Raw genomic sequence first — 24727 nt, forward strand, 5'->3', positions numbered from 1 at the left:
ACTAAATGGGAAGGCGCTCTCCCATTTATTTTAACGGGCGCTTCCTCGTGTCTCAGAATGCTGAAGAGTGCCTAGCAGAGCTAAGGATTCCTCCATGGGGCTAATGCGCAGGCGCAGAAAACCCCAGTTATGAGAGAACATGGATCACCTCAGAGATCAAATAGTAGTTCGAATAAGAACAGGATACAAATCTGGTACAAGCCAGTTCTGTTCTCCCTTAAAATTAGGAGATCTTCTAGTGGCATCAACTAGAATTGCATCTAACATTTGTGTAGAGATTTGTTGAAGTTATTAAGAGGGCTGAAGTTCAACACTTACTCTACATTTCTGGACCAAGTCCCTTCAACTGACAACAGTTGAGGGAATAAATGTAGAGAGATCCTTGGTGCAATTGTGTACATTTCACTATTCTGTATGAAAAATCTATGGATCAAGGAAAGGAATTATCAAGACAGCCCTAGCAGGAGTGTTCCCCACTCTTTCCCCAACATTCACTCTCTTTTACCTGGGTCTAATTCCAACTATACACCTCCTGAACTCAGCACTGGTCAGCTTTTTTGTCCAGATTATTTGGCGGGGGGGCTGTGCAATTCCAGGAGAGTGGGGAAACATTGAACAGTTTCTGCTAATGCACACACTCACTCTCTGAGACCCTGAGATACATACTTCTGAGACAAAATGAAGATCCCTCCTCCCAACACACCAGTGGCTGCTCAACTTTCAGCATAGTGAATTGCTCACGTCTTCACAATCACAACTCCAATGCCCACAATTTGAGAACCTATGAATTGCAGAAAGCAGAACATACATATTAGACAAAAGTGAAATACTCTGACTTACCTCAAGCGGCATTAATCTAATTAGTGTTGCGAAACACTGAGTGGCCATGAAACGCACACTATCTGTTTGATCACTCATTCTGCCCAGAACTGGGACCACAAGGAGGACTATGTAGGGAATAATTCCAACATCTAGTTGTTCCATTACAGCTGGATTGGTAATTAAGGAACTTCTTTCAACAACTCTGAAGTCATTTCCAGGCCAACAACAATTCTGGCTTATTCTGTATCTGTATCAAGTCTTACATCGCGATCATCTCATCTGAAGATCTTAAGTGCAAGATGCATCTAAATAGGACCTACTCAAATATAGAAATAAAACTGCATCTACATTTGTGTCCACTAAACTTCTCACAAAAATACAAGCACACTTTCTTTTTAGTTGATAGACACGTGTGTCATGGCTGGCGTCTTCAAATAGGCATTCTCTCCTGTGTATGAGTGAAGAGGGAATGCCTCTTAAGATGATGCTTGCCACCTGTAGTTTTCAGTAAGTAGTTATATTAAGAACAATGGTTAATATCCAGAAGAATGTTCTGTCAGTGGAGTGTCAGTTCTGCAAATGGAAGTGTCCGTGCACTAATACTATACCCCTCTCATAAATGGAAGCGATGTTCCATTGACAAAATGCAAATGTGGATGCTGACCACTAATTTTAATCTGCTGCCCAGTTAACTGTGGGTATTTTTATAGTCTAGCCAAAGCATGTAAATTAGTTTGATCGAACTTTGTAGCATCAAGCAAAAAACAATGTCAGAAGTAAGTTACAGCACAGGTATTACAAGTGAGAAACTTATTGAAACTTCCCCTTTTGGTACTGAACCATACTAAACAAGCAGTGCAAAACCCCCCCCCCAAACACCCCAAATGCAATGCAATGCAATGCAAATGCAATGCAATGCTTTACCAATATGAAATACCTTTTGTACCAGAATTAAATATGGCAACATAGTATAACTATTCAGTAGTATTAATTAGTGTGGCAATGTTTAGTATGGAGAGCAAACCAGTAATCTCAGCTGTGAAGTTTTATAACAAACTTTTTTCTCCACTCCGATAGCGATACATCACTCACCGTTCAAATTCACAGTTTCTGCAAGTGGTGGCTTATTGCTGTCATTTGTTACAGAAACATACTAAAAATATCACATTGCATACAATTTATTCAGATAATGGCCGGGATTTCAGTGGTTTCACATGCTTTTCCACCTGCACACTTAAACATCTCAGCTTCCTCAACTACTCCTGAAGGTCTGGGGACCTTTCAAACGTAGCCTCTAACAAAGCAAAATCTTGGCCAACAGAATGAATTATGCCTATTTTTAAAAGTATCAGATAAAAGTAGTGGGTACTATCATCATATTAAGGCTAGCCAATTGTGTGAAGAATGTGTAGAGCATCCTATTGCCACAATTTTGTAACATAAAGTTTGATAATATGTTCCACTGAAAGCCAGAGAAGAGAGTTTCCCATGTCAAATTAGGGCCAGTGTCTGATCATTAGGATCAAAATTTCTGGGCTGTAGCACGGTTTCTAGAATTGTTCTCTACGCAGTACCACAACACTATCCAATGTCAACACACAGAATTCTGAACAAGATGGGGAGCTGTACTGGAGCCCTGTGGTGAATTCTTCTGTGATTGTTTTATATGATAGAGTGGGTGCATGGTTACATTTTTATCAGGCCTCTGGGGTGAATTGGAGCAGATACATTGCATTTAGTGAAGGGATTGTTTACTGGACTGGCTGGTTCTAGTTCTGTCTAAATATAGATAGCAGCTTTGTTTAAAATATAAGAATTCTGTTGATATCCTGAATAGGAAGAGCTCCACAAGGAAAGCACTGGCCAATCAGTTTAAAGAGCTGCACTTCTACGATGATTGGCTAGTTCTTGCTGAAGATTCCGAGGTGAAAAGGGGATGACAGGAGAAACTGGGAAGTGCTGAAGAGAAAAGGTGGCTCAGAGAGGAGAGTGCAAGGGGCAAACACCTTGGAACTGATGACTAGATGTAGATCCATTCAAGATGGCTTCGGATAGCTGAGTATCATACCCCAACCCTTGGTCTAAGCAGTTTGCCTTCAGCAACTAAAAATCTGCCACAGAACCTTCAGTGCTCACCAGTTAACCACTAACTGTAGCCAACAGCTAACTGGAAGAAACGGCTGTGGAAGGTCACTTTATCCTGGAGCTTGAGCTACAATTGCTCCAAGGGAGAGAGAAAGGGAATCTGGTTTGTGAATTCAATGAAGAATAGAGCTAAGATCTGCCATTTAACTTCAGTCTCTTTAGTATATTGTTCATTTCCCCCCACTTCTTCCCTTCCTCCAAGAAGTCTGACTTTACTGCATAAACACTACTTAAGATATAACTAAAGCCCTATATTTCACCAATGACTAAAACTGCACCCATGCCTTATCACCTACTAAGGGACACCTAACAATGATTTTACATTTAGCATAATAAGAGATAGGTTGCAGCATAGTTATATAAAGTGGACAGAGATGTCAAGAGGGTTGACATTTTTTACTGATTTCCTCTAAAGTTTTCTTGCCGTTATGCAGCCTGGATAGTGATCACTTAATACCATGCTAGTTAGCAGCAACGCGTTCTGGTCCATTACGTCTCTGCAGAAGCATTACACTTTCTTTTGTTTAGCCTAAGGTTTATAACATTTATGAAATGTGTCCCTATTATGAAATCATACAGTTGGAGAAAATTTGCTTGTCAAGATAAGGCAGAGTTACTCATGTATAGAATCAAAAAAGGATACAAGCAAGAGCTTCAATTGCACCCTCTTGTTTGGTACTGTCGTCTATTGCTCCCAGCCAAGGAAGAACCTTTTCCAAGAAAATGTGTATGGTTTCTATGGTAGCTATTTTGCTCATTACACCTACACACCGAGCAGCCATGTGTCTCACTGCAGTACTGGGGTGTTGAAGGCACATACATAGATAAGGCAAATGCTGAATCAACTGCAAAAAGAAACAGTATTTCAGTTGTATCTATTATAGATGCATGCCATTTAAAAGAAGCTATTCAATGTCATCAAAATATTGTAACCCACATAATGTCAGAGAATTATATGGCCCAGTGTTTCTCAACCACCGGTCCCTGGACCGCTGCCGGTCCCCGAAGGGTTGAGTGCCGGTCCCTGACTGGGAGTCAACCCCCCCCCCAACTGAAATCAAGGCACTCACTTCCTCAGTTTTGCACATGGCACGGAAGAGGAAGAGTATCACGGAGGCATGGGACCCTTCTTGTGCCTTGCCTCCACGTGCTGCTGAGATCTTCCTACAGCTATCTTATTCCCTATCTTTACAGCTTCAAACTGTATGCGGTGCGGGGGCATGGAGGAAAAAGTATGGCAGTGGGCGCCACTTGAAGGGCTGCTGGTTCTTGCATGCTCATTGTTTGCAGCCAAAGGTTGGTTGATTGAAGCTGCCTGTTGTGGTCGAGGCGCCTTGAGAGGGAACGCTGTTTCCCTCTTGCATCAGTGGGGCTTGCTTTTATGTTGTTTTCATTGGCCCCATGTAGCTTTTGAATTTTTCTAATGGCCCAACATCCCCTCTCCATTGAGTAATCACAAGCACCTCCACTCCAGACATACTGGAGACAAATTTGTTCACCCAGGCTTTTAGATTCAGGGGTTCTCAACCTTGGGTACCCAGACGTTGGTGGACTTCTACTCCCATAATCCCCAGCCATAATGGCCAAATGCCATTGTTGTTGGGGGTTATGGGAGTTTAACTGAGGGACCCAAGGTTAAGAACCCCTAATATTCCATGTTTGCAAAAGATTCCAAATTTAATTATTTTAATGCTTATATTATTTTCATTCTAAACTGCCCAGAGATGCAAGTTTTGGGCAGTACAGAAGTCTGATAGATAGATAGATAGACAGACTTGAAACCCCTTTACTAACTGCTGGTCCGGGAAACTGCGCATGAAGAATGTAGCGGTCCTTGAAACTCTGCACGAAGAATTTAGCGGTCCTTGACTCCAAAAAGTTTGAGAAACACTGATATGGCCTACACACATAATATCAGCTTCTAATCTACTTGCATTTGGAACAAATATTCTCAAATCCTGGAGAAAAATGCATTAAACTGGTGTATATTTTTTATAAGTCAGCATGCAAATGAAAAGGTGCTCAGCAGCTTAATGTTTTGACTTATTTTGAAAGGTATAGCTATAATTCCTCTAAGAAGTTCCTTCCAAGTACCATCATGGTAAAAAATAGTCAAAGTACATATATTAAAAAAGCAGTCCTGCAAGCCGTTTTATAAGACTGTGCAAAGTAGTATTACCACCTTTAAAATCACAAACTTACAAAGCTCTCACAATTACTTTAACTGGTCAGTGTCTAACCACCCCTTACCCCATTTAAACACTAGGATATTTATGTAACCTTCAGCCAACAGTTTAAGCTGCTGCAAGGTATAGACATTTATCCTATATTAGAAGTATAACAAGAAATTCTGTCAACTAATCTGCCTACTTTTCTTTCACTATAATCTTAACATCTTCACAAATTAGCCCACTCCTGTCTCAAACATTGACACATCTGCCATCTTGAATTGGGGTGGATGATATCACCACAAACTACACCATTGAGGTGTCCCCACAACTGTTCCAAATTTGGTCCAAATTGGTCCAGGCATTGCAGAGTTGATAGGGACACACACACGGTCATGGACACAGAAAGCTGGGTGATCTCATAAGCTTACTTTTCTTAAAGAAAGTAGGCTAAAAAGCCAAAAATCAATCTCAAAATGTCAACAACATTGCTGCCTAATTTTACATACTTCATTAATAATAGAAAGTGTGTTTTAATATAACTTCTAAACAGTGTAATTACCAAAGGATGAAGCTGAACATCCATAGAAGTTGCTGTTGTTTCAAAAACCTGTAAAGAGTTCACCAGTTCCTGAGCTGGGCCATCTCCCTTTTCCAAGAGCAACTTTCGATCTATTAGAAAAAATATCCCTAATCAGAGAACATTTAAGCTTCAATTTTTAAACTATCTATCCAACTGAAAGTATATACATACCAAAACTGTTTATGTCAATATTGTTCCTTAGAGTACCAACCATAGCATCCCAGAGATGTGGTAAACTCTCTGCCATTTCCCCACCAAAATGTTTAGCTATAGTGGATAGAGCAAATTCCGCTCCTCTTCTTTGTACAACATACGGCTTCTGAGCCTAGAATTAAATAGGAGGATTCATAAAAAGGCTTAGGAAACTAGTTATGCAGCAAAATAAAGAAATGCACTGCTATCGAATACATGAGTGTGATTCAGATGATAATCTAAACCACATATAAATCATGGTTTATATTATTGTGAATGTGCTGTGGCAAGCCTTGGGCTCCTGAACATTTCCCCCCTTCTGCTCCCCTACATACCAGAGGAGAGTGAAATTTTGCTTTCACTTTAGGAGCAAACCGCAGTTCAATGCTGCATACAAACTCCAAGAACTGCCACTTGTTAAACTAGAGTTAGAACCAGGATATTAAACCAGAATCAAACTGTGGCTTGTTCTAACGCTAGCTGGTTTAGATGATATTCTGGGGAGAATGGCCCAGTTCAGACTAAGACAGTCTTTTTGCATATCAGGCCAACAGAAAGCAATTAACCCTTAACCCCACACATAGAAGACTAACAAAAGATACCTCCAATGAAAATGAAAGCAGTAGTTTAGGGGCAACAGTTGTTAACAATTAGCCAGCACCTCCAGTGATCAGAAGAGACCTACAACACTACTACTTCAAGTTCAATCCCTGCAGACTTATAACCAAGAGAGACAACAGAATAGCCACCAATGTGGTAACTAGATTTGTTCATGTTATGTTTTCATAAACAGGCATAACTGTCTTCATCGATAGCATTAATCAAATTTTCACAAAATTAAAGAGTTACAGAAAATAGCTCATGACGTGTAAGTACACACAGTATCACAAACCAGAGAAATAACTGTTTCATCATAGTGTAAAATGAAGCTAATCTACACATTCAGGTAGGAGTCATCAAGTGTTGGGTAATCAAATTATACACATGACTGCAGCTCTCCAAATCAGAGGAACTAGGAAGAGGGCCCAGAAAAGTGCTGCAGCTGCATCACCCTCCATTCCATATTCTCTCAAACTGACCCTGCAAGTGGAAGGAACCAGTCACATAGATGTGCCACAGTCACTCTTTTCTCTCAGCAGAGAGTTACCAAAATAATTAAATAGGCAGCTTGACATGCATAGCATGGCACACAGGGAGATTTCTCTCATCTCCTTAAAAACAAGAAGTATGAGAGAAGAGAGAACATATGAAAGTATGCAATTTGACACATGTATATTTAAAGCCACACACAGAAAAGCCTATGTTTTCTCATTCATGTGATTTCTTTTGCCCCTGCAGAAGTGTTAACTTTAAAAAAAACCCTATCATAATGCAATATTTATTTCTTCTACGTAAAATCATTGGGTCATATGCACCTATAGAGGAATACTACACAATGCAGTTAACAAAATTCAAAATTAAGTAAGTTTGCACCCACTTCATCAAGCTCTGTGGTTATTCCACTACTGTTTGTAGGTAGATCTCCAACTTGGGCTTTTGGGGTCTTTGGTGTTGGACCCCGTCTGCTTGTGATGGCAAAGGCCGCTTTTTGATGCCTATATAGTGTGATTATACCTCTGTGCTTGGTGACTGTATGATGCATCCCATCTCTTTCAGAATTGGAACCTACAGTAAATAAAGGTGATTAAAAAAATTCAATACTAGACAGGAATTGCGCTGATAAATGCTGCTGGTCTTCCCTGCTGATTTTGTTTTCATGTTAATATTTGGAGGTAGCAGGGAGAAGAGGAAAGAAGGATGTAGACTGAAATATCAATTCTCTAAAAATGGTGGACAGAAATACAGAAAGGAATCGGATCATAATGATCACTAGAACAATCTGTTTGTCCACAGTTTCATAACCAAGAGGCATTTTGGTGAGAATGAATAAAAGCCAAATTATTCCTAAAGGAAATAAATAACTGGACAAAGCCTGTTTGGAAGTTACCCCTCTTCCCTGCAACTGTCCCCAGAAGAGGGACTCTGGCTCATATACTCTCTCTTTCTCTACTGCTGCTCTATCTGTGTGGAGAAATGACTGCATCATGGTTAATTGATCTGTTTGAGCATGGGATCTCTTCTGACATTTGAAAGAATGGACTAGAACCGGGGAGACCCAAGTTCAAATCCCCATTCAGCCATGATACTTGCTGGGTGACTCTGGGCCAGTCACTTCTCTCTCTCAGCCCAACCTACTTCACAGTGTTGTTGTGAGGAGAAAAAACAGGTTGCCTACCTGTAACTGATGATCTGGTAGAAATCCGTCGATATCCATTAGAATGGGTTCTGCGCCTGCGCAGAAACCGAGCGGTAGCCATGCCTGAGCTAGTCGAAGCGCCCAAGCCATGCCCCCACGCTGCAGCATGCTATTTAAGTCGAAGTCCCTCAGTTCTTGGACGACTGCCGTGGAGGACGATCATCTATCAGGTAAGTTCATCCATGAGGTATATTAGAGTGAACAGAAGGAGGCCGCACACCTGTAGGCACATAGAGGCAGCACTACTGCAGAGGGGAGGTAGGGAGGGTCTTATGGATATCGACAGATCTCTACCAGATCATCAGTTACAGGTAGGCAATCTGTTTATCTGGTTCGAGATCCGTCGATGCCCATAAGAATGGGTGTTTAGCAAGCTCCATTAGGAGGAGGAAGCAGTAGTAGCTAAGGTAACACCTGCTTCAAAACACTTCTCCCAAAGGAAGCGTCCGCAGCAGAGCGTACATTTATGGCGTAGTGCTTTACAAAGGGGGTCTCCAAGGACCAGGTGGCTGCTTTGCAGATGTCCTCAAAGGCCACCCTGGAAAGGTGTGCAGCAGAAGAAGCATGAGCCCTGGTGGAGTGGGCTTTAATAGTTTCTGGAGGAGACTTGTGTTGTAGATTATAGGTAAGCAGAATGAGTTCCACCAACCATCTTGACAATCTTTGCCGCAAGATCGGGGAACCTTTAGTCAGACCTTTATAGGATACGAAAAGTCGTGTAGACAATCTGAACTCCTTAGTACGGTCCATGTAGTACAGGAGGGCACGACGTACATCCATGGCATGCAGTGAACGTTCAAGAGCAGAACCAGGATTCCTGAAGAAGGTTGGTAAGATGATTTCCTGGTTTAGGTGGAAATTAGACACAACTTTAGGTAAAAACGAGGGGTCCAGACGCATGCGGACTTTGTCTGGATAAAAAAACCGTATAAGGGGAATCAACCCTGAGGGCTGTGAGTTCACCCACACGTCTAGCAGTGGAAATGGCAATCAAGAAGGCTGTCTTCCAAGAAATTAACCTTAGTGGAGAGGAGGCCATGGGTTCGGAGGGAGCCTGGGTTAATGATGACAGGACTAATGACAGGCTCCGTGGTTCCACTGGCGGCTTGACTGAAGGGTAAACACACGTAAGACCTTTTAGGAAGGCCTTGCTCAATGGGTGTGAAAATAACGTACATCCATCGCTCCCTGGGTGATATAAAGATAGGGCGGCTAAATGGACCTTTAGAGACACATTAGCTAGACCCTCAGATTTCAGAGTCGTGAGGTACCGCAGAATCTCACAGATTGAAGCTTTTAAAGGTAGAAATCCTTTGGTACGTGCGTAGGCTTTAAACCGGCACCATTTGCTTTGGTAGTTTCGGCGTGTGGATTCCTTCCGCTGATTAAGCAGAATATGGTTCAACAGACTATCTGCCATTCGGTCAGGCGGAGGGTTAGGACGTCTGGATTTAGAATGCGACCCTCGTCCTGAGTGAGTAGATCTTGTCGGCGAGGCAAGTGTTCGTAGCAGTTCTTTGCCAGTCTGCGTACCTGTGGAAACCAGGATTCCCTTGGCCACCACGGTGTCACTAGGATGCAGTTGGTTGGTTTGGACAGCAGATGAGCCACTACTCTGGAAATTAGCGATAAGGGTGGAAACATGTAAGGGGTCTCCAGAGACCAATCTAGCTGAAAAGCATCTCCGAGAGATTGTGGGTCGTGGCCCGCTCTTGAGCAGAAGCAGTTGCATTTCGTGTTCATGGAGCAAGCAAAGAGGTCTATAGTCGGTCTCATCCATTTGTCGAAAAAGGAAGACACAGCTTCTGTCTGGAGTTCCCACTCGTGTTGATGGTCCTGTAGGAAGATCCGGCTGAGATCGTCGGCCAAGGTGTTGTCCAGACCCTTGATGTGTACGGCTATCGGGTATATGTGGTGTTGAATGCACCAGTGCCATAACTGTACACTGAGGGCGCATAGGCTGTGGGATACCATTCCTCCTTGGCGATTGATATAGGCCTGTGCCGTTGTGTTGTCGAAATGAATCTGGACAATTTTGCCCCAACGGATAGGTAGGAAGGCTTGCAATGCCAGGAAGACGGCCAAGAGTTCCAGGAAGTTTATGTGCAAACGGGCCCGCTGTGTGGACCACTTCCCTTGGATTTTGTGGTTGTTGCAATGGGCTCCCCAGCCTTGAAGGGATGCATCTGTAGCCATCCAGATCATAGGTGACAGAGACTGGAAAGGGACCCCACTGAGCAGGATTCTATGCTGAGTCCACCAGGTAAGTGACTGAAGTACTTGAGGTGGAAGCAGTAAATGTTTCATCTGGCTGTCCCTGATGAAATGAAACACAGACAGGAACCAGAGTTGGCGTTTCCGTATTTTTAGATGTGCAAAGAGGATCACCGTGTTGCAATACGCCATCAGGCCCAGCAGACGTTGAATCATGCGGGCTGGTTGCCAGGGTTGCTTTTGAAAAAGAAACACAAGGTCTCGGATACTGAGGAATCTGTCCACTGGCAGGAACGCCCTCTGTTGCACGGTATCCAAGGTCGCCCCTATGTATGAGGTTACTGAAACCGGTTCCAGATGTGATTTCTTCCAATTTATCTCGACACCCAAGTCCTGAAGCAGATCCACCACTTAGCGGATGTGCGAAAGTAACTCGTTTTTGTCTTGTGCGGTCAGGAGCCAGTCGTCTAAATAAGGATAGACTGAGACTCCCTTGGTCTGCAGGGGTGCAATCACTACCGCCATACATTTTGTAAAAACCCTCGGAGCGGTGGACAGTATGAAGGGCAATACATTGTATTGAAACACTTGGTTTCCGACAGTGAAACGTAAGTATTTGTGATGACAAGGCCTTATGTTGATATGGAAATAGGCGTCCTTTAGATCCAGTGTTGCAAGCCACTTCTCTCCCTGGAGCAGTGGAAGAATCTGTTGCAACGCCAACATACGGAATTTCTTGACGCTGATGAACTTGTTCAGGCGGCGGAGGTCCATAATGGGCCGAATGCCCCGTCCCGTTTGGGGACTTGAAAATAACAAGAGTAGAACCCGTCCCGCCTGTCTGCCCATGACACCGGGGCAATAGCCCCTTTCTCCAATAGCTCCCCCACCTCTTGTTGCAATGCGTCTGAAGGAGGAGTGAGTCTCATTCCCGAGAACCACGGTAGGGACCTGAACTCGATCGCATAACCAGCAGTTATAATCTTCAGGACCCAGCGATCCGATGTTATGTGGTGCCATGCAGGGGCATGGCTTGCCAGCCTGATGGTCGGCTGGGATGGCCGGATGGAATGAACTGTTGTTGGGACCCCCGCTGGTGGGAAAGGGGAGTTGAGAGGTGTTGATGGGCAGTCTTGAATCTCAAAGACCCTTCTGAGCGTCTTGCGATTTAGCACACTAGGACTGAGTGGCCTTTGCCTTCTGGTGGAAAGGGCGGCGCTGATAGGTAGAGTAGGGCCTCCTGAAGTCCTGTTGATCTTGGTTTCGGTAAGACGGGCGGAACTTATTATAATTAGAACGGAATCTAGAGGTAGATGTTGAAGTAGACGTGTGAGCGGTAAAAGTCTTGGCAGTAAATTTAGACTTTTTAAGTTGTTCCATGGTTGAGTCAGTTTTCTCACTAAAAAGGCCGGAGCCATCAAAGGGTAACCCTTCTATCTTATCTTGCATATCTTGCTGCAGACCTGTAGATCTTAACCAGGCATGCCTCCTCAAAGTAATTGCCGCTGTCATTGTGCGGGATTCACTTTCCACCAGGTGTTTGGCAATACTGAGTTGCCTGCGCGTCAGGTCCCTTGAATTCTCAAGGGTCTGACGGAATTTGGCCTTAAAGTCCTCAAAGGATAATGAGTCCAGGTCTTTCTCAAGAAGTTCCCATAAGCCACGGGAATACTTAGCTGTGCAGGCAGCATAGTTAGCTACTTTTATAGAGAGACATGATGTTGAGTAGACCTTCCTCCCGATTAGGTCTAGCTTCCTAACCTCTTTGTCGGGAGGGACAGTGTAGCGTCTGCCGGACTTTGAGGCTGTGGCACAGTCGATGACTAAGGAATTAGGTGCTGGATGTTTAAGAAGGTATTCATTATCCTTGTCTTGAACTCTATAAAGACTCTCCAATCCAGTTATACACTGGATCGTCGATAGTGGCGAGCTGAGAACGAAGATCCAGACCCAAAGCTTCAGCCATTGATCTTATCTGTTTGTGGTAAGCCTTGAGTTCGTCATTAGGAGAAACGTAGGTAATTGGGGCTACATCCATGGGAGGTTCTACAATCGAACTGTCATCATCAGGGTCCGATTCAAAATCAGACAAACCATAATGCTCCAACGGCGAGCTTGGTGGAGTCCTGTCCCCATCTGTTGGTATAGCGATCGTTTGTGTTCATGCAGTAGCAAGAGTAGACGTTATAGGGACAGTTTGGGTGGACACTGAATGAAAAGACACCACAGCAGTCTGAGATGCCTGCTGAAGGAGGACCAGGTGGGAGGTCTGAGTGGCCACAGTGACAGCAACGCTGATGGGATGGGCATCTTGTGAGGGTGACACGGTTCTTCAGAGCCTGTTGCTCTCACAAACATAAGGAGCACCCGGGGAAGATGCACCCAGTGTGGTATGGCTGAAACCACACGTATGCCACGAGGTGGACGGCTGGAGTTGGTCAGCTGGCAAAGGAGCAGATGTAGAAGCAATAGCAGGAGATACGACATGTGGAGCAGGGTCAACACCAGCAGGGAGAAAACCTTTGAACGTCGACACGGAGTGTGCACTAGAAGTAGAGTCCAGTAAGGAAAGTAGAGAATGTGTAGCCGATGGAAGATTCTCCTCAGCATCAATGTCGATGGTGTCAAAACTCGGTATCGGGGCTTGGTATCGAGGAGTCACCTGTGTCGACGCGGAGAGAACTGGCGTATGCAGGGCGGAAGGCATTCTCAAAACAGCCTGTGGCGAAGGAGAAGTCGAAGAGGCCAACGGTGTCGGAGCTGGGGAGAGCAAGCTGGCTAGTGGCATGGAGACCGATATAGACGCTGACATCGGCGCTGGGCGAACGTTCACCAGAGGAGGCTCGACATCGAGCATTGTTACTGCAGACTGTTGCTGAGAAATCATAGCAGTCGTCGATGCCGAAAGATCGGTCGATGTTGAAGGCGCAGATATTGGTGGCGTTTCAGTTGGAAGATCTGGCATCGTAGGCTGCACTGAGGAAGGCGAAGGTGTACGGTCCCGACGATCGTCCTGGAGCCTTCGGCACTTGTCATTAGGCGGACGGGCATGGTCAGACCCTCAACGCTTAGCAGACTTTCCAGATTCTTCAGAGTGACGGGACTTGGAAGAAGACGAGGAAGAAGATGTCGACTTCGATCCCGATGCCAATCCGGAAGATCTCGCCGATGTCGAAGATTTTGTCAACGTCGATGTTGAGGGACGATCCTTTGTAGATGTCGAACTTGTCGATGTCAAGTTGTGACGCGAAGACTTATGCCTGTTCGAAAGCGAGGGAGGTGTTGATGCCGATATAGGCACCAGTTTCGAGGGCATTGTCGAAGTCGAGGGACGAGGAGTGCCCGGCGTCGAAGGACTGAGCACATCGTCATAAATCACCGCCTGGAAGCGGAGCACCCGATTCTTCCGTGTCTGTTTCGAGAAGGACAGGCATATTTTACAAGTAGAGACATTGTGCTCCTCTCCGAGGCACAACAAACATAGGCTGTGAAGGTCTTTCGATGGCAATTTAGCCCGACAGCCCTCACACCATTTAAATGATTTCTTCTCAGCAGCCATATCGTGTCCTAAGTCCGTTCCATATTTAAAGCACCAGAGGTCGTCAAAGCCAGTCCAAGTCAAGAGCCAGGGAATACGTCACACATTCCAAGTCAATAAACCAGAGAAGGAAGTCAGCCAGTCCAAGTCAAAAACCAGGAAAAAAATTAGCAAAAAAGGTTTGGATGAACTAACAAGAAGAGGAACTTTCTGACTACAGAGGCAGACCATAGGTCCAAACGCAGAGGCGGTCGGAAAAGAACTGAGGGACTTCACGCCTCAGCCACCTCTTAAATAGCACGTTGCAGCGTGGGGGCATGGCTTGGGCACTTCGACTAGCTCAGGCATGGCTACTGCTCGGTTCCTGCGCAGGCGCAGAACCCATTCTTATGGGCATCGACGGATCTTGAACCAGATCTTAAGTATGTAGTACACCGCTCTGGGCTCCTTGGAGGAAGAGTGGGATATAAAATGTAAAATAAATAATAAATAATAAATAAAATCTTGTGTTCAAATAACTGTGATCTCTCCATGGGATCCTGGGAGGAAAGTCAACCCATGAACAAAACATTATGCATATAATCAGAAACAGCTACTTTCCCAAAGAGAAAAGTCAGTATGAAACATGGATGTTTTTCTTGCTATGAGAAACTTTAAGCACTAAAAGCTAAAAAAACAACACTGAAGTGGCTACTCCTCTAAAATGGGTTTCATTAAACTGTATGGGAATCAAAAAGTTGAAGCCTTCTGAGGGCTGACAGCTAGTCAAACATACCTTTTGAGTTTTCATGGCTGCTCTGGGGTTGTGCAGGACATGATGCTAAAGGAGTAAGATGTGGGTCCACACAAACCGAGTTGCACAGATTTCTTATAATCTTTGAATTGGGACATGGAGACCTCGTTGTACACTGCCAAAGTAACTTAGCTATGCACAAAGCTGCATGATTTTGCACTAGTGTATTCTCTTCTTTCTTCACAGCCTCCATCAATGGTTTTATCACAGGGTTTAATTTTTCTGGAAGTTGTTCCAGGTTCACAACAGCACAAGCAGTAAAAGTATGCACTCTCAGCTGCAATGTTTGCCATTCCTGGTTTGTTTCAGCAACAGTCATTTGGAGTTGTTGCCGTTTGCTTTCCAGTTGCTGTAAAACTTCAGGATTTAGATTGAGAGTGGATGTTGCTTCATTGTAGATGGTAGTGACCTAAGGGAGGGGAATTCAAAATTGAAACCAGTTTGTGTACTTCTACTAAAAGCAAAACTATTCAACATCTACTTTTGAAGGAAAGGATATTATAGCATTTTTTCACCCCACATGTGGTATAAGTTGGAACTCAGTTATGTTTTTCTCATGCAGATGATCTTAAACTCTACTTTCTCCAGAAGTGAGTCAATCAGAAGTATATCCAAGTCAAAAGTATATCCAAATTCAAAATAAGACTATATTTATGGCATATAAAGCTAGTAGGTAATACTCTCAGCATAATCAGAGAGTGGGAAGTGGATAATAATGTGCAAGGATAGTGTATAGCACGCTGGACAATATACCTAAATTATCTGGATCTATGTACTGCTGACACATCAACACAAAGTTTCATTGGCATAAACTGGAACTCCAGCATTAGTATGCTGTTAGCATCTTCACATCTTTCTGTCTCTTTAGGAATGTTTTCCTTTATCTCTCATTAAAAACAATATGTGGAACACTCGTGAACCTAGGTTTCAGGACAGAGTGTACTTCATATCAAAACATCTTGAATGCCAAGGCAGAAACGCAGTATAAGTGTACAATGAAAATAGATCAATCTTAACCTCTGAGCTGCCAAAGGGAAGCAGAAAAGAATTAAAGAAAGCTCCATCTGCATGTGTGCTTGTCCCACATGAACAGATATTGGTTAGTTGCATTATGCTTACCCTTAGCAAGGACAGGATGCAACCTGCAAGACTACCTAGTATTTCAAAGGAAGAAGTCCAAAACAAGGTCTCAGTTATGGACTAATCTACTTTAGTCCTCTTAATGTATTTGAATACTCCAGTGCTTGTTTGGGATCTCAAAGAAAGGAACAGTCCCTTTTCGCCAACAGTTAATATAGGTAAAGTGGGATGAAGACGTTTGCAGGCGAGGACCATCTTTCCCTGTAGTCCCAAAGAGGAAAATGGGAGTATAAACAGATATAGACCCATTCAGATCCTTGGCAACAGCATCTAACTGTTCTAAAGCAGTTGTAGCTTAGTTGATGCCAGCTGAGCTCTCCCCTCTCAAATCACTGGACAAATTGTCATATCTATTGTTCACAAGAAGATGTGGACAGAACAACTATTTGTGAAGTTGTGAACAATAGACATGGAACAGGGAGCGGGGGCAATTCAGTGGTAGAACATATGCTTTGGTACAAAAGGTTCTAGAGTCAATCCATGGCATCTCCAGGTATTGCTGGCAGGGGGTGGGTGGGAGGGGAAGACCCTTTTCTAAAATCCTAGAGAGCTGCTGGTAGTCAGTATAGACAATATTGTCCTAGACGGAACAATGGTCTTGAGTCAGTTTAAGGCAGCTTCATAGGTTCAACCTCTTGATCAGTAAAGGCCTATTTACAGTTGGGTAGACTGAGCAATAAAACTGATATATGCTTCAGTGCTTTTCCTCTCAATCAGAAGTGACTAGCAAATACCTGCAATTTCTTTACCTAAAAGAAATGACACCTTCAATGGCAATGTGCCACAGAAAACTAGTGTACTATTTAAAGTCTAGTATGCACGATATAATAGATTTGAACTCAGGCTGCAGCAGAGGGAAGCCTTGAGGTAAAAGCAGAGAAGCCCCTCTCCCAGTCTGCAAATGACCAACTGCCACCTGGCCCTTCTCATTTTGTTTTAAGATTGTGACCCTTGGGGACAGGATTATTTTTAAAAAATACTGTCTGTTGCTCTGAGCCCTTGGAATAGGTCGGCCTATCAATCTAATGAACAAACAAATTCAAGACCTCATTACTGAAGAACTGACCCAAAGTATATTTTGAAAGCCTACCAGCTAATTCTAGGAAATCCTAGATGCTAAATAAGAAAGCTTAATTTTTATTTAAAATTTCAACAGCTTACACAGCCTCTCTGGTGAAGTGAAGCTCAGTTTTCCCCACTGCATTGCCAACAGTTAAAGTCAACTAAACAAGTGCCCCCTCCCTTTATTTTCATATAGGGCTCACACTCAGAGGGTTAATCACCTTTCTGAACTAGATGGGGACTTCTCCCTAAATATGGTTATTGCTTTCAACAATATTCCAATTAGTGATATGCCTGGGAGGCATACATTTGTGTGTTTGTATACAAGCATTTCAAAAACCACCTTCAGTGACAGTGCTGAATGTTGTTATTCACTTATCCACCACAGCTGTTCAGATACTTTCCCCACAGCTCATTTAAAGATTAGAGGCTAGTTCTTTCACTGATTCACTCACCAATTCATTAGCTTGATCTATTGTAAACACACTGCAGTTTACTCTACTGCCAAGATCAAGGTTTGCATCAGTAAATGAGGAGATGAGTTGTTTACATTCATTCTGCATTCGTGTGAAAGGAACAGCAATTTCATCATAATAAAGATGCTCAGAAAGGATAGCAAGTAAACGTGACTGAACAGTAAGAGCCACAGCTTTATTTTCCTGAAAACAAAGAAAAAGCATCCATTTAGCTGCGTAGTGGGCTACTTTTATACATTACATAGAATGTGTCATTAAATGATGCACAAGTCCGGCAGCATGTTTTTGTTTTAAATAAAAATAAAAAATAAACCCACATCCCACTCCCCAAAAATCAGTTGTGGTGGGGGACACTCACTCCATTTGGGTCAGGCCACAGCAATTAACCCTTCCCTCTGTACCATTTCCCCAACAAAAAGCATGCCTGTCCCCACCCCCACAAGGCCGCAAAAAGCTGCTTGGTTGTGTGTGTGTGGGGGGGGGAGGTTGTGGGGAAAGTGCAAGGAGAAGGGAGTTAACCATCCCACCCCCTTGCCACAGTCCCAATTTGGACAGGGACCTCCTGTGGCTGCTTTCAGAAGACATACATGTCAGACTTAAAACAAAATGTCTTAATCATACCTTTTATAACCTGTAGGCTGGCCATAGGTCTAGGGAAATCTTCAGTTATATGAAGGATAAAATTAACCTTACAAAAACACAGATACATTTCTAACATAGGCAACTTATCTATACTGACTGTGAAATAAAAATCGAGTATTCTACACACTTACCTGGAAGCCACAAGAAAGGAACACTATGAATCCAAAGAACCCATGACACTAGTTCTGTGTGCCCAGTGGGGCTGCTAGTGTGCCCTCCAACCTGCCCCCCTCCCTCAACTGCTTTTCATTCTCAGATGAATCTGGAGAGCAGATATTGGCACAGCACAGGGATCCACTGTTCAAACAAGTCAATTCCACTAGGTGCACACCTAAAGTAGTGTTTTGGATCCCAGTGTATGTGTACTAGTACTGAACACAGTCTTGTCAGTTACATGGCTCCAAGATGAAAATAATTAGTCTCTTGCATTATTAGATGTTGACTGCATAGAGTAAGTTTTCATGTGTTACAAAATTATAACTTTTCAATTCTCTAATGGAGGCAGAAATGGTATTACTTTGAAAACCATGTTTCTTGCCATTTATTACCTTCTGCAAGGCAGCCCACTCACAGATTACTAATGCAACGCTAAACCTCTGCAAAGCAGACTTGGAATTCAAATGGAAAAGCAATAGCTGGGCTAGTGATTCAGCTGGCTTTATGTCTTGAGAAATGGCATTCACACTCTGATCACAAATACAGCAGCAAAGTGCTCCAAGCAATCTGGAACAAAACCAAAACAATAGTTACATTTGGAGTAACACAATGTTCTGCACAATCTAACTTAAGTTAGGCTGTGCCTTGCCTATCAAATCATACTGGGTTTTTTTTGTTTTTTTTAAACTGTGGAAGATTTTCAATAAACTGACTTGGCTGCCATCATCCGGGCTCTCATAACAACATAATCCCTGGTTGCTGGATCTTCAGCAATGCTTTCTGCACCAGCAATGTACTCTTGTATCACTTCTTTAATCTGGGTTTGAACTTGACGCACTTTGCCACCTGTTTTTTCCTGTAAACAAGATATGAAATAATGTTTAGGCAAGTGTCCGATCTGCTTTTAATACACATTTTTTTAGATAGCCTACAAACATCAGGAATTCACATGGCCATCACAATTAGTCCTATACAGGAATGTAAGACCTTCCCCACTTAAATATAATATATATCTGATGAGACAATAATAGTGGCCAACATGTTTCACAAAGTAACGCAGACAGTTCAGCTGCATGTGCTATTGCAGGCTCCTAAGGCGTCACCAGTGGTCTTGTGAAAAAGCACAAAAAGTAGTGTGCCCGCACTTTGGGAGCACTACTTACATTACTTCCAATCTAAGTAGTGCCCCCCAGACGCAGAAACACTACTTTATTTACTCGCACAAGACCACTGCCAGCTGCTAAGGAGCCCACAGCAACACAGGTGGCTCAGAACTGCACATGTTATATTATTTAACAGGTGGGCCAAAGATGATAAGTCCCAACTCCTGGATATATTTGCACGTTTTCAGACTCTCAAAGGGAGTACAAGGCATCCATGTCCATTATAAAGGAAGGAGTTACTCCTTTGCTATTGGAAACATGCCATAAACGTCCCAAAGACAAAACTTTGCCTGTGTTATACTTGGAAATGGGAGAACAAATCTTTGTAGTGCCTGGTATCTGATTAAAATGTTCACACAAACTGATGGCCACACCATTATGCTATTAATGTGACATTAATAGCATTACTGTAAGCATGCCAAGACAGTTTTCTTTTGCAGATAGTACATGTGCAGGAGGGAGCTGATTTGTACTGAGACTGTGATGGAAAGGTAGGTAAGCTGTAATGCATTTCAACTGTTCTGATCTGGCTTGCCACAGATGTCAACGAGAGCTTTTTTCTTTGCCAAATAGCACCCATGGAGTTCCCAGGCTGGATCAGGGCCATCGGAGGAGCATCTACCTCTCCACCAGAGTTCCAACACAAATCAGGCTTCTGCAGAGCTGCTATTTACAAAATAAGATTGCTCCCTGGTGTGCTTGCAGTGTAGTTTGGCCCTGAGCTGGCATGTCAGCAGCTTATATGCCTTCAAACTAATGCTTGCACCTTTTATTTAATTTAACATATACCGCCCCAAACTCACATCTCTGGTTTACAGCAAAAATTAACAAATTAAAATAATTTAAAAATTTAAAGCCATGTTAAAATCTATTATTTATTTATTTATTCATTCATTCATTTTTATACTGCCCTTCCAAGCTGGCTCAGGGCAGTTTACAATTAAAAAACAGAAATCATTAAACACAATTAAAACAGAAATACAAATATAAACACCAATTTAAAAACATCTTAAAAAACAATTAAACAATCAAAACAATTAAAACCCTGAAAACCAGGTTAACATTAAAACAATTAAAACTAATTAAAAACCCTGAAAGGCCAGGCCAAACAGATGGGTTTTAAGGACTCTCTTGAAGGTCAGTAAAGAACTAAGATGACGAATTTCTGCTGGGAGTTCATTCCACGGCCCAGGAGCAGCTAGAGAGAAGGGCCGCCTCTGAGTCGCCACCAAACGAACTGGTGGTAACTGGAGACGGACCTCCCCAGATGACCTTAACGTGCGGTGGGGATCATGTAAAAGAAGGCGCTCTCTAAGATATCTCGGACCCAAGCCGTTCAGGGCTTTAAAGGTAATAACTAGCACTTTGTATTTTGCCCGGAAACATATCGGCAGCCAGTGTAACTGTTTCAAAACAGGCATCATATGGTCTCTCCGGGTTGCCCCACAGACCAATCTGGCTGCCGCATTCTGAACTAACTGAAGTTTCCAGACTACGTACAAAGGCAGCCCCACGTAGAGCGCATTGAAATAGTCAAACTGGGAGGTTACCAGCTGATGCACCACTGTTCTGAGGTCATCCTCTTCGAGGAATGGGCGCGCTGTCAAATCAGCCAAAGCTGATAGAAAGCACTCCTGGCCATGGCCTCCACCTGAGATACCAGGGTGAGGCCTGGGTCCAGGAGTACTCCCAAGCTGCGCACCTGCTCCTTCTGGGGGAGTGTAACCCCATCCAGCACAGGAAGATCTAACTCACCCCTCAGATTCTGAGCCCCCACAATGAGCATCTCCATCTTGCTTGGATTCAGCTTCAGTTTGTTCTCCCTCATCCAGCCCATTATTATTATTATTATTATTATTATTATTATTATTATTATTATTATTAATTCGATTTCTATACCGCCCTTCCAAAAATGGCTCAGGGCGGTTTACAAAGAGAGATAACAAACAAATAAGATGGCTCCCTGTCCCCAAAGGACTCACATTCTAAAAAGAAACATAAGATACACACCAGCAACAGTCACTAGAAGTACTGTCCTGGGGGTGGATAGGGCCAGTTACTCTCCACCTGCTAAATAAAGAGAATCACCACGGTAAAAGGTGCCTCTTTGCCCAATTAGAAGGGGTTAGCAATGCCTGTAGGCAAGCATTTAGAGAATGAGTGCCATTTCCTGAAGATGAAAAGGAGAAGTAGATTTGGGTGTCATCAGCATACTGATAACACTCAGCACCAAACCTCCTGATGACCTCACCCAGCAGTTTCATGTAGATATTAAAAAGCACTGGTGACAGAATGGAGCCCTGAGGGACTCCATATAACAGCTCTCGTTTTGAGGAGTGACTGTCACCAAGCTCCACCATCTGGAATCTACCCGAGAGATAGGAACAGAACCACTGCAAAGCAGTGCCCCCAACCCTAACTCCCCCAGGCGATCCAGAAGGATACCATGGTTGATGGTATCAAACGCCACCGAGAGATCCAGAAGAACCAGCAGAGTCACACTCCCTCTGTCGATTCCCCGGTAAAGGTCATCTGTCAGGCCGACCAAGGCTATCTCAACCCCATAGCCATCTAAAGCCAGTTTTAAATGGGTCTAGATAATCAGTTTCCTCCAAGACTGCCTGGAGCTCGTCAGCCACCACCCTCTCAATCACCTTGCCCAACCAAGGGAGAGTGGAGATTGGCCTGTAGCTGTCCATCGCTAAGGGGTCCAGGGAAGGCTTCTTTAAGAGTGGTCTAACAATTGCCTCCTTCAGGCAGGGGGGCACCCTACCCTCCCTCAGTGATGCATTTACAATATTAACGAGGCCACCTCCAACAATCTCCCTACTAGACAGAAGCAGCCAAGTCGGGCAAGGATCCAGAGAACAGGTGGTAGGCTGCACTGCCCCAAGCAGCTTGTCCACATCCTCAGGAGTCACAGATTGAAACTGATCCAATCTAATACTGCAAGAGGGATTGCTGGACACCTCCTCCATAGACTTTGCAGAAATAGTGGAGTCTAAGTCAGCCCGAATACAGGAGATCTTATTTGCAAAGAACCCATTAAAGGCATCACAGCAGAGCAACTACTAGATCTAGAAAGTCTAGAAGTCTAATTGAAAGCCTAGGTGAACAATTGTGTCTTAACTGACTTTTTAAAAGTTATCAGAGATGGGGAGGGTCTTATTTCAACAGGGAGCACATTCCAGAGTATCGGGACAGCAACAAAAGAGGCCAGTTTTCACGTAGCTACCAAACAAGCTAGTGGTAGCTGCAGACGGACTTCCCCAGATGATCTCAATAGGCCGTGGGGTTAATAAGGAAGGTGTTCGCTTAAATTAGTTTCTCAGGACCTAAGCTGTTTAGAGATTTATAGGTTATAACCAGCACTTTGGACGACATACAGAGGCAGCCCCACACAGAGTGCATTACAGTTATCATGTCTAGAGGTTACCAGCATATGCACTACTGTTCTGAGGTAGTTTATCTCAACAAACAGACACATCTGGCATATCAACCAAAGCTGACAGAACACACTTCTGGTCACTGCCTCAAACTGAGACACCAGAGTGGGGTTTTGATCCAGAAGCATTCCCAGACTGCGCACTTGTTCTTTCTGGGGGAGTATAACCCCATCCAGGACAGGCAGATCCAAGTTGTCTCCTGAGTTCTGACCCCAAACAATAAGTACCTCCATCTTATTTGGATTCTGTCTATTTGTTATCTCTCATCCAGCCCATCACTGCCTCCAGGCAGGCATTAAGGGAGGTTCCCTTTCCCTGATGATGTTGACATACTGATAACACCCTGCACCAAATCCCCTCATGATCTTTCCCAGAGGCTTCATGTAGACATTAAAGAGCACTGGACAGAGTATGGAACCTTGTGGGACTCCATACCACAGCTCTCATTTTGAAGAACAACAGTCTCCAAGCAACACCATCTGGAATCTACCCAAGAGGTAGGAGTGGAGCCACTGCAAAGCAGTGCCTCCCACTCCCAACCATTTCAGATGCTCCAGAAGGATACCATGGTCGATGGTATCTTAAGCTGCTGAAAGAGCCAAAAGGACCAACAGAATCACACTCCCTCTGTCAATTCCTAATAGGAGACCATCCATCAAGCTGACCAAGGTAGTCTCCATCACATAGCTGACCCCCAAAGCAGTTTGAAATGCATCTAGACAATCTGTTTCCTCCAAGACTATCTGGAGCTGAGAAGCCACCATTTTCTCAATTACCTTGCCTAACCATACAAGGTTGGAGATGGGCCTATAATTGTTCAACTCTGAGGGATCTAATGTAGGCATCTTCAAAAGAGTTCTGATAACTGCCTCCTTAAGACAGGAAGGCATTCTGCCCTCCCTCAAAGAAGGGATCCAATAACCTCTCTTCCAGAGTATAAGCCATGTCTGACAAGGGTCAAGAGAACATGTGGTAGGTCACACCGCTCCAAGCAGCTTGTCTGTGTTCTCAGGAGTAACAGAATGAAATTGATGCAAGCTCACCATATAAGAGTCGTCACTGGACACCTCCACTATAGATTCTGTGATAAGTATGGAGTCCATGTCGGCCAGAATGAGAGATTTTATCCATAAAACGCTTATTAAAAATGTCAAAACAGGTAACTGATAGCTTCAAATTCAGATTCAGGGAAGGAGGTGCATGTCCTCTCACAACCCTGGATAACTCTGCTAGATGTGAGCTTGCAGATGCCACGCAAGCAGAAAAGAATAGCTTCTTTGTGGCATGTTTAGACCTTGCGAGGGCATAGGTCTTAAAATGTGCTCCGTGTTGTAATCTGTCAGATTCAAATCAAGTCTTTCTCCACTTGCACTCCACCTTGCTGCTTCAGCTCCTGTAATTCTTGTGAGTACCAAGGAGCCAATTTTGAACTAGGTCACAAAAAGTGTTTAGGAAAAATCACATCTAGTGCCCTGGTGAGCTTGCTGTTCCAGTTCTTCACCAGGGCATCAGCAGAATCACAAGCAGAGCCAACACTAAATCCTTCCAAGACTTCTTGGAATCCTATTGGATCCAATAACCTCAGGCAGATAAACTTAATAGGTCCCTCACCATTGCAGAGGTGGGATGTGTTTGTAAGTCCAACCTTAACCAGATGGTGGTCTGTCCATGACAACAGGGAATATATTTATTTCCACCCCATCCACCCACGGAATACTACCCTGATGAAAGTAAAAGACCAAACTGAGTGTGTGACCAGCAATATGTGTTGGTCCAGAGACCACTTGAGATAGGCCCATAGTGTCATGGCTGCTATAAACCTCTGAGCCACCCTGGACAATTTGGTCCCCAAGTGAACACTGAAGTCCCCCACCACCATAAGCCTAGGAGA

At 43.7% G+C, this 24727-nt stretch overlaps 1 protein-coding gene across 2 annotated transcripts in view; it reads right to left on the bottom strand.

Moving 5' to 3' along the window:
* BTAF1 (B-TFIID TATA-box binding protein associated factor 1) overlaps positions 1-24727 on the bottom strand; it is a 113775-nt gene that overhangs the window by 38824 nt on the left and 50224 nt on the right. For both annotated transcript variants that reach the window (XM_053308218.1, XM_053308219.1), the window contains exons 17-25: positions 18941-19083; positions 18620-18794; positions 17409-17612; positions 14734-15160; positions 7388-7575; positions 5890-6043; positions 5698-5807; positions 3611-3812; positions 841-989 (exon numbers count right to left, since the gene is read on the bottom strand). In XM_053308218.1, the coding sequence (XP_053164193.1) occupies positions 841-989; positions 3611-3812; positions 5698-5807; positions 5890-6043; positions 7388-7575; positions 14734-15160; positions 17409-17612; positions 18620-18794; positions 18941-19083 (1752 nt within the window). The remainder of the gene's footprint in view (positions 1-840; positions 990-3610; positions 3813-5697; positions 5808-5889; positions 6044-7387; positions 7576-14733; positions 15161-17408; positions 17613-18619; positions 18795-18940; positions 19084-24727) is intronic.

This window comes from Hemicordylus capensis, chromosome 3, assembly GCF_027244095.1.
Source record: "Hemicordylus capensis ecotype Gifberg chromosome 3, rHemCap1.1.pri, whole genome shotgun sequence".
NCBI lineage: Eukaryota > Metazoa > Chordata > Lepidosauria > Squamata > Cordylidae > Hemicordylus > Hemicordylus capensis.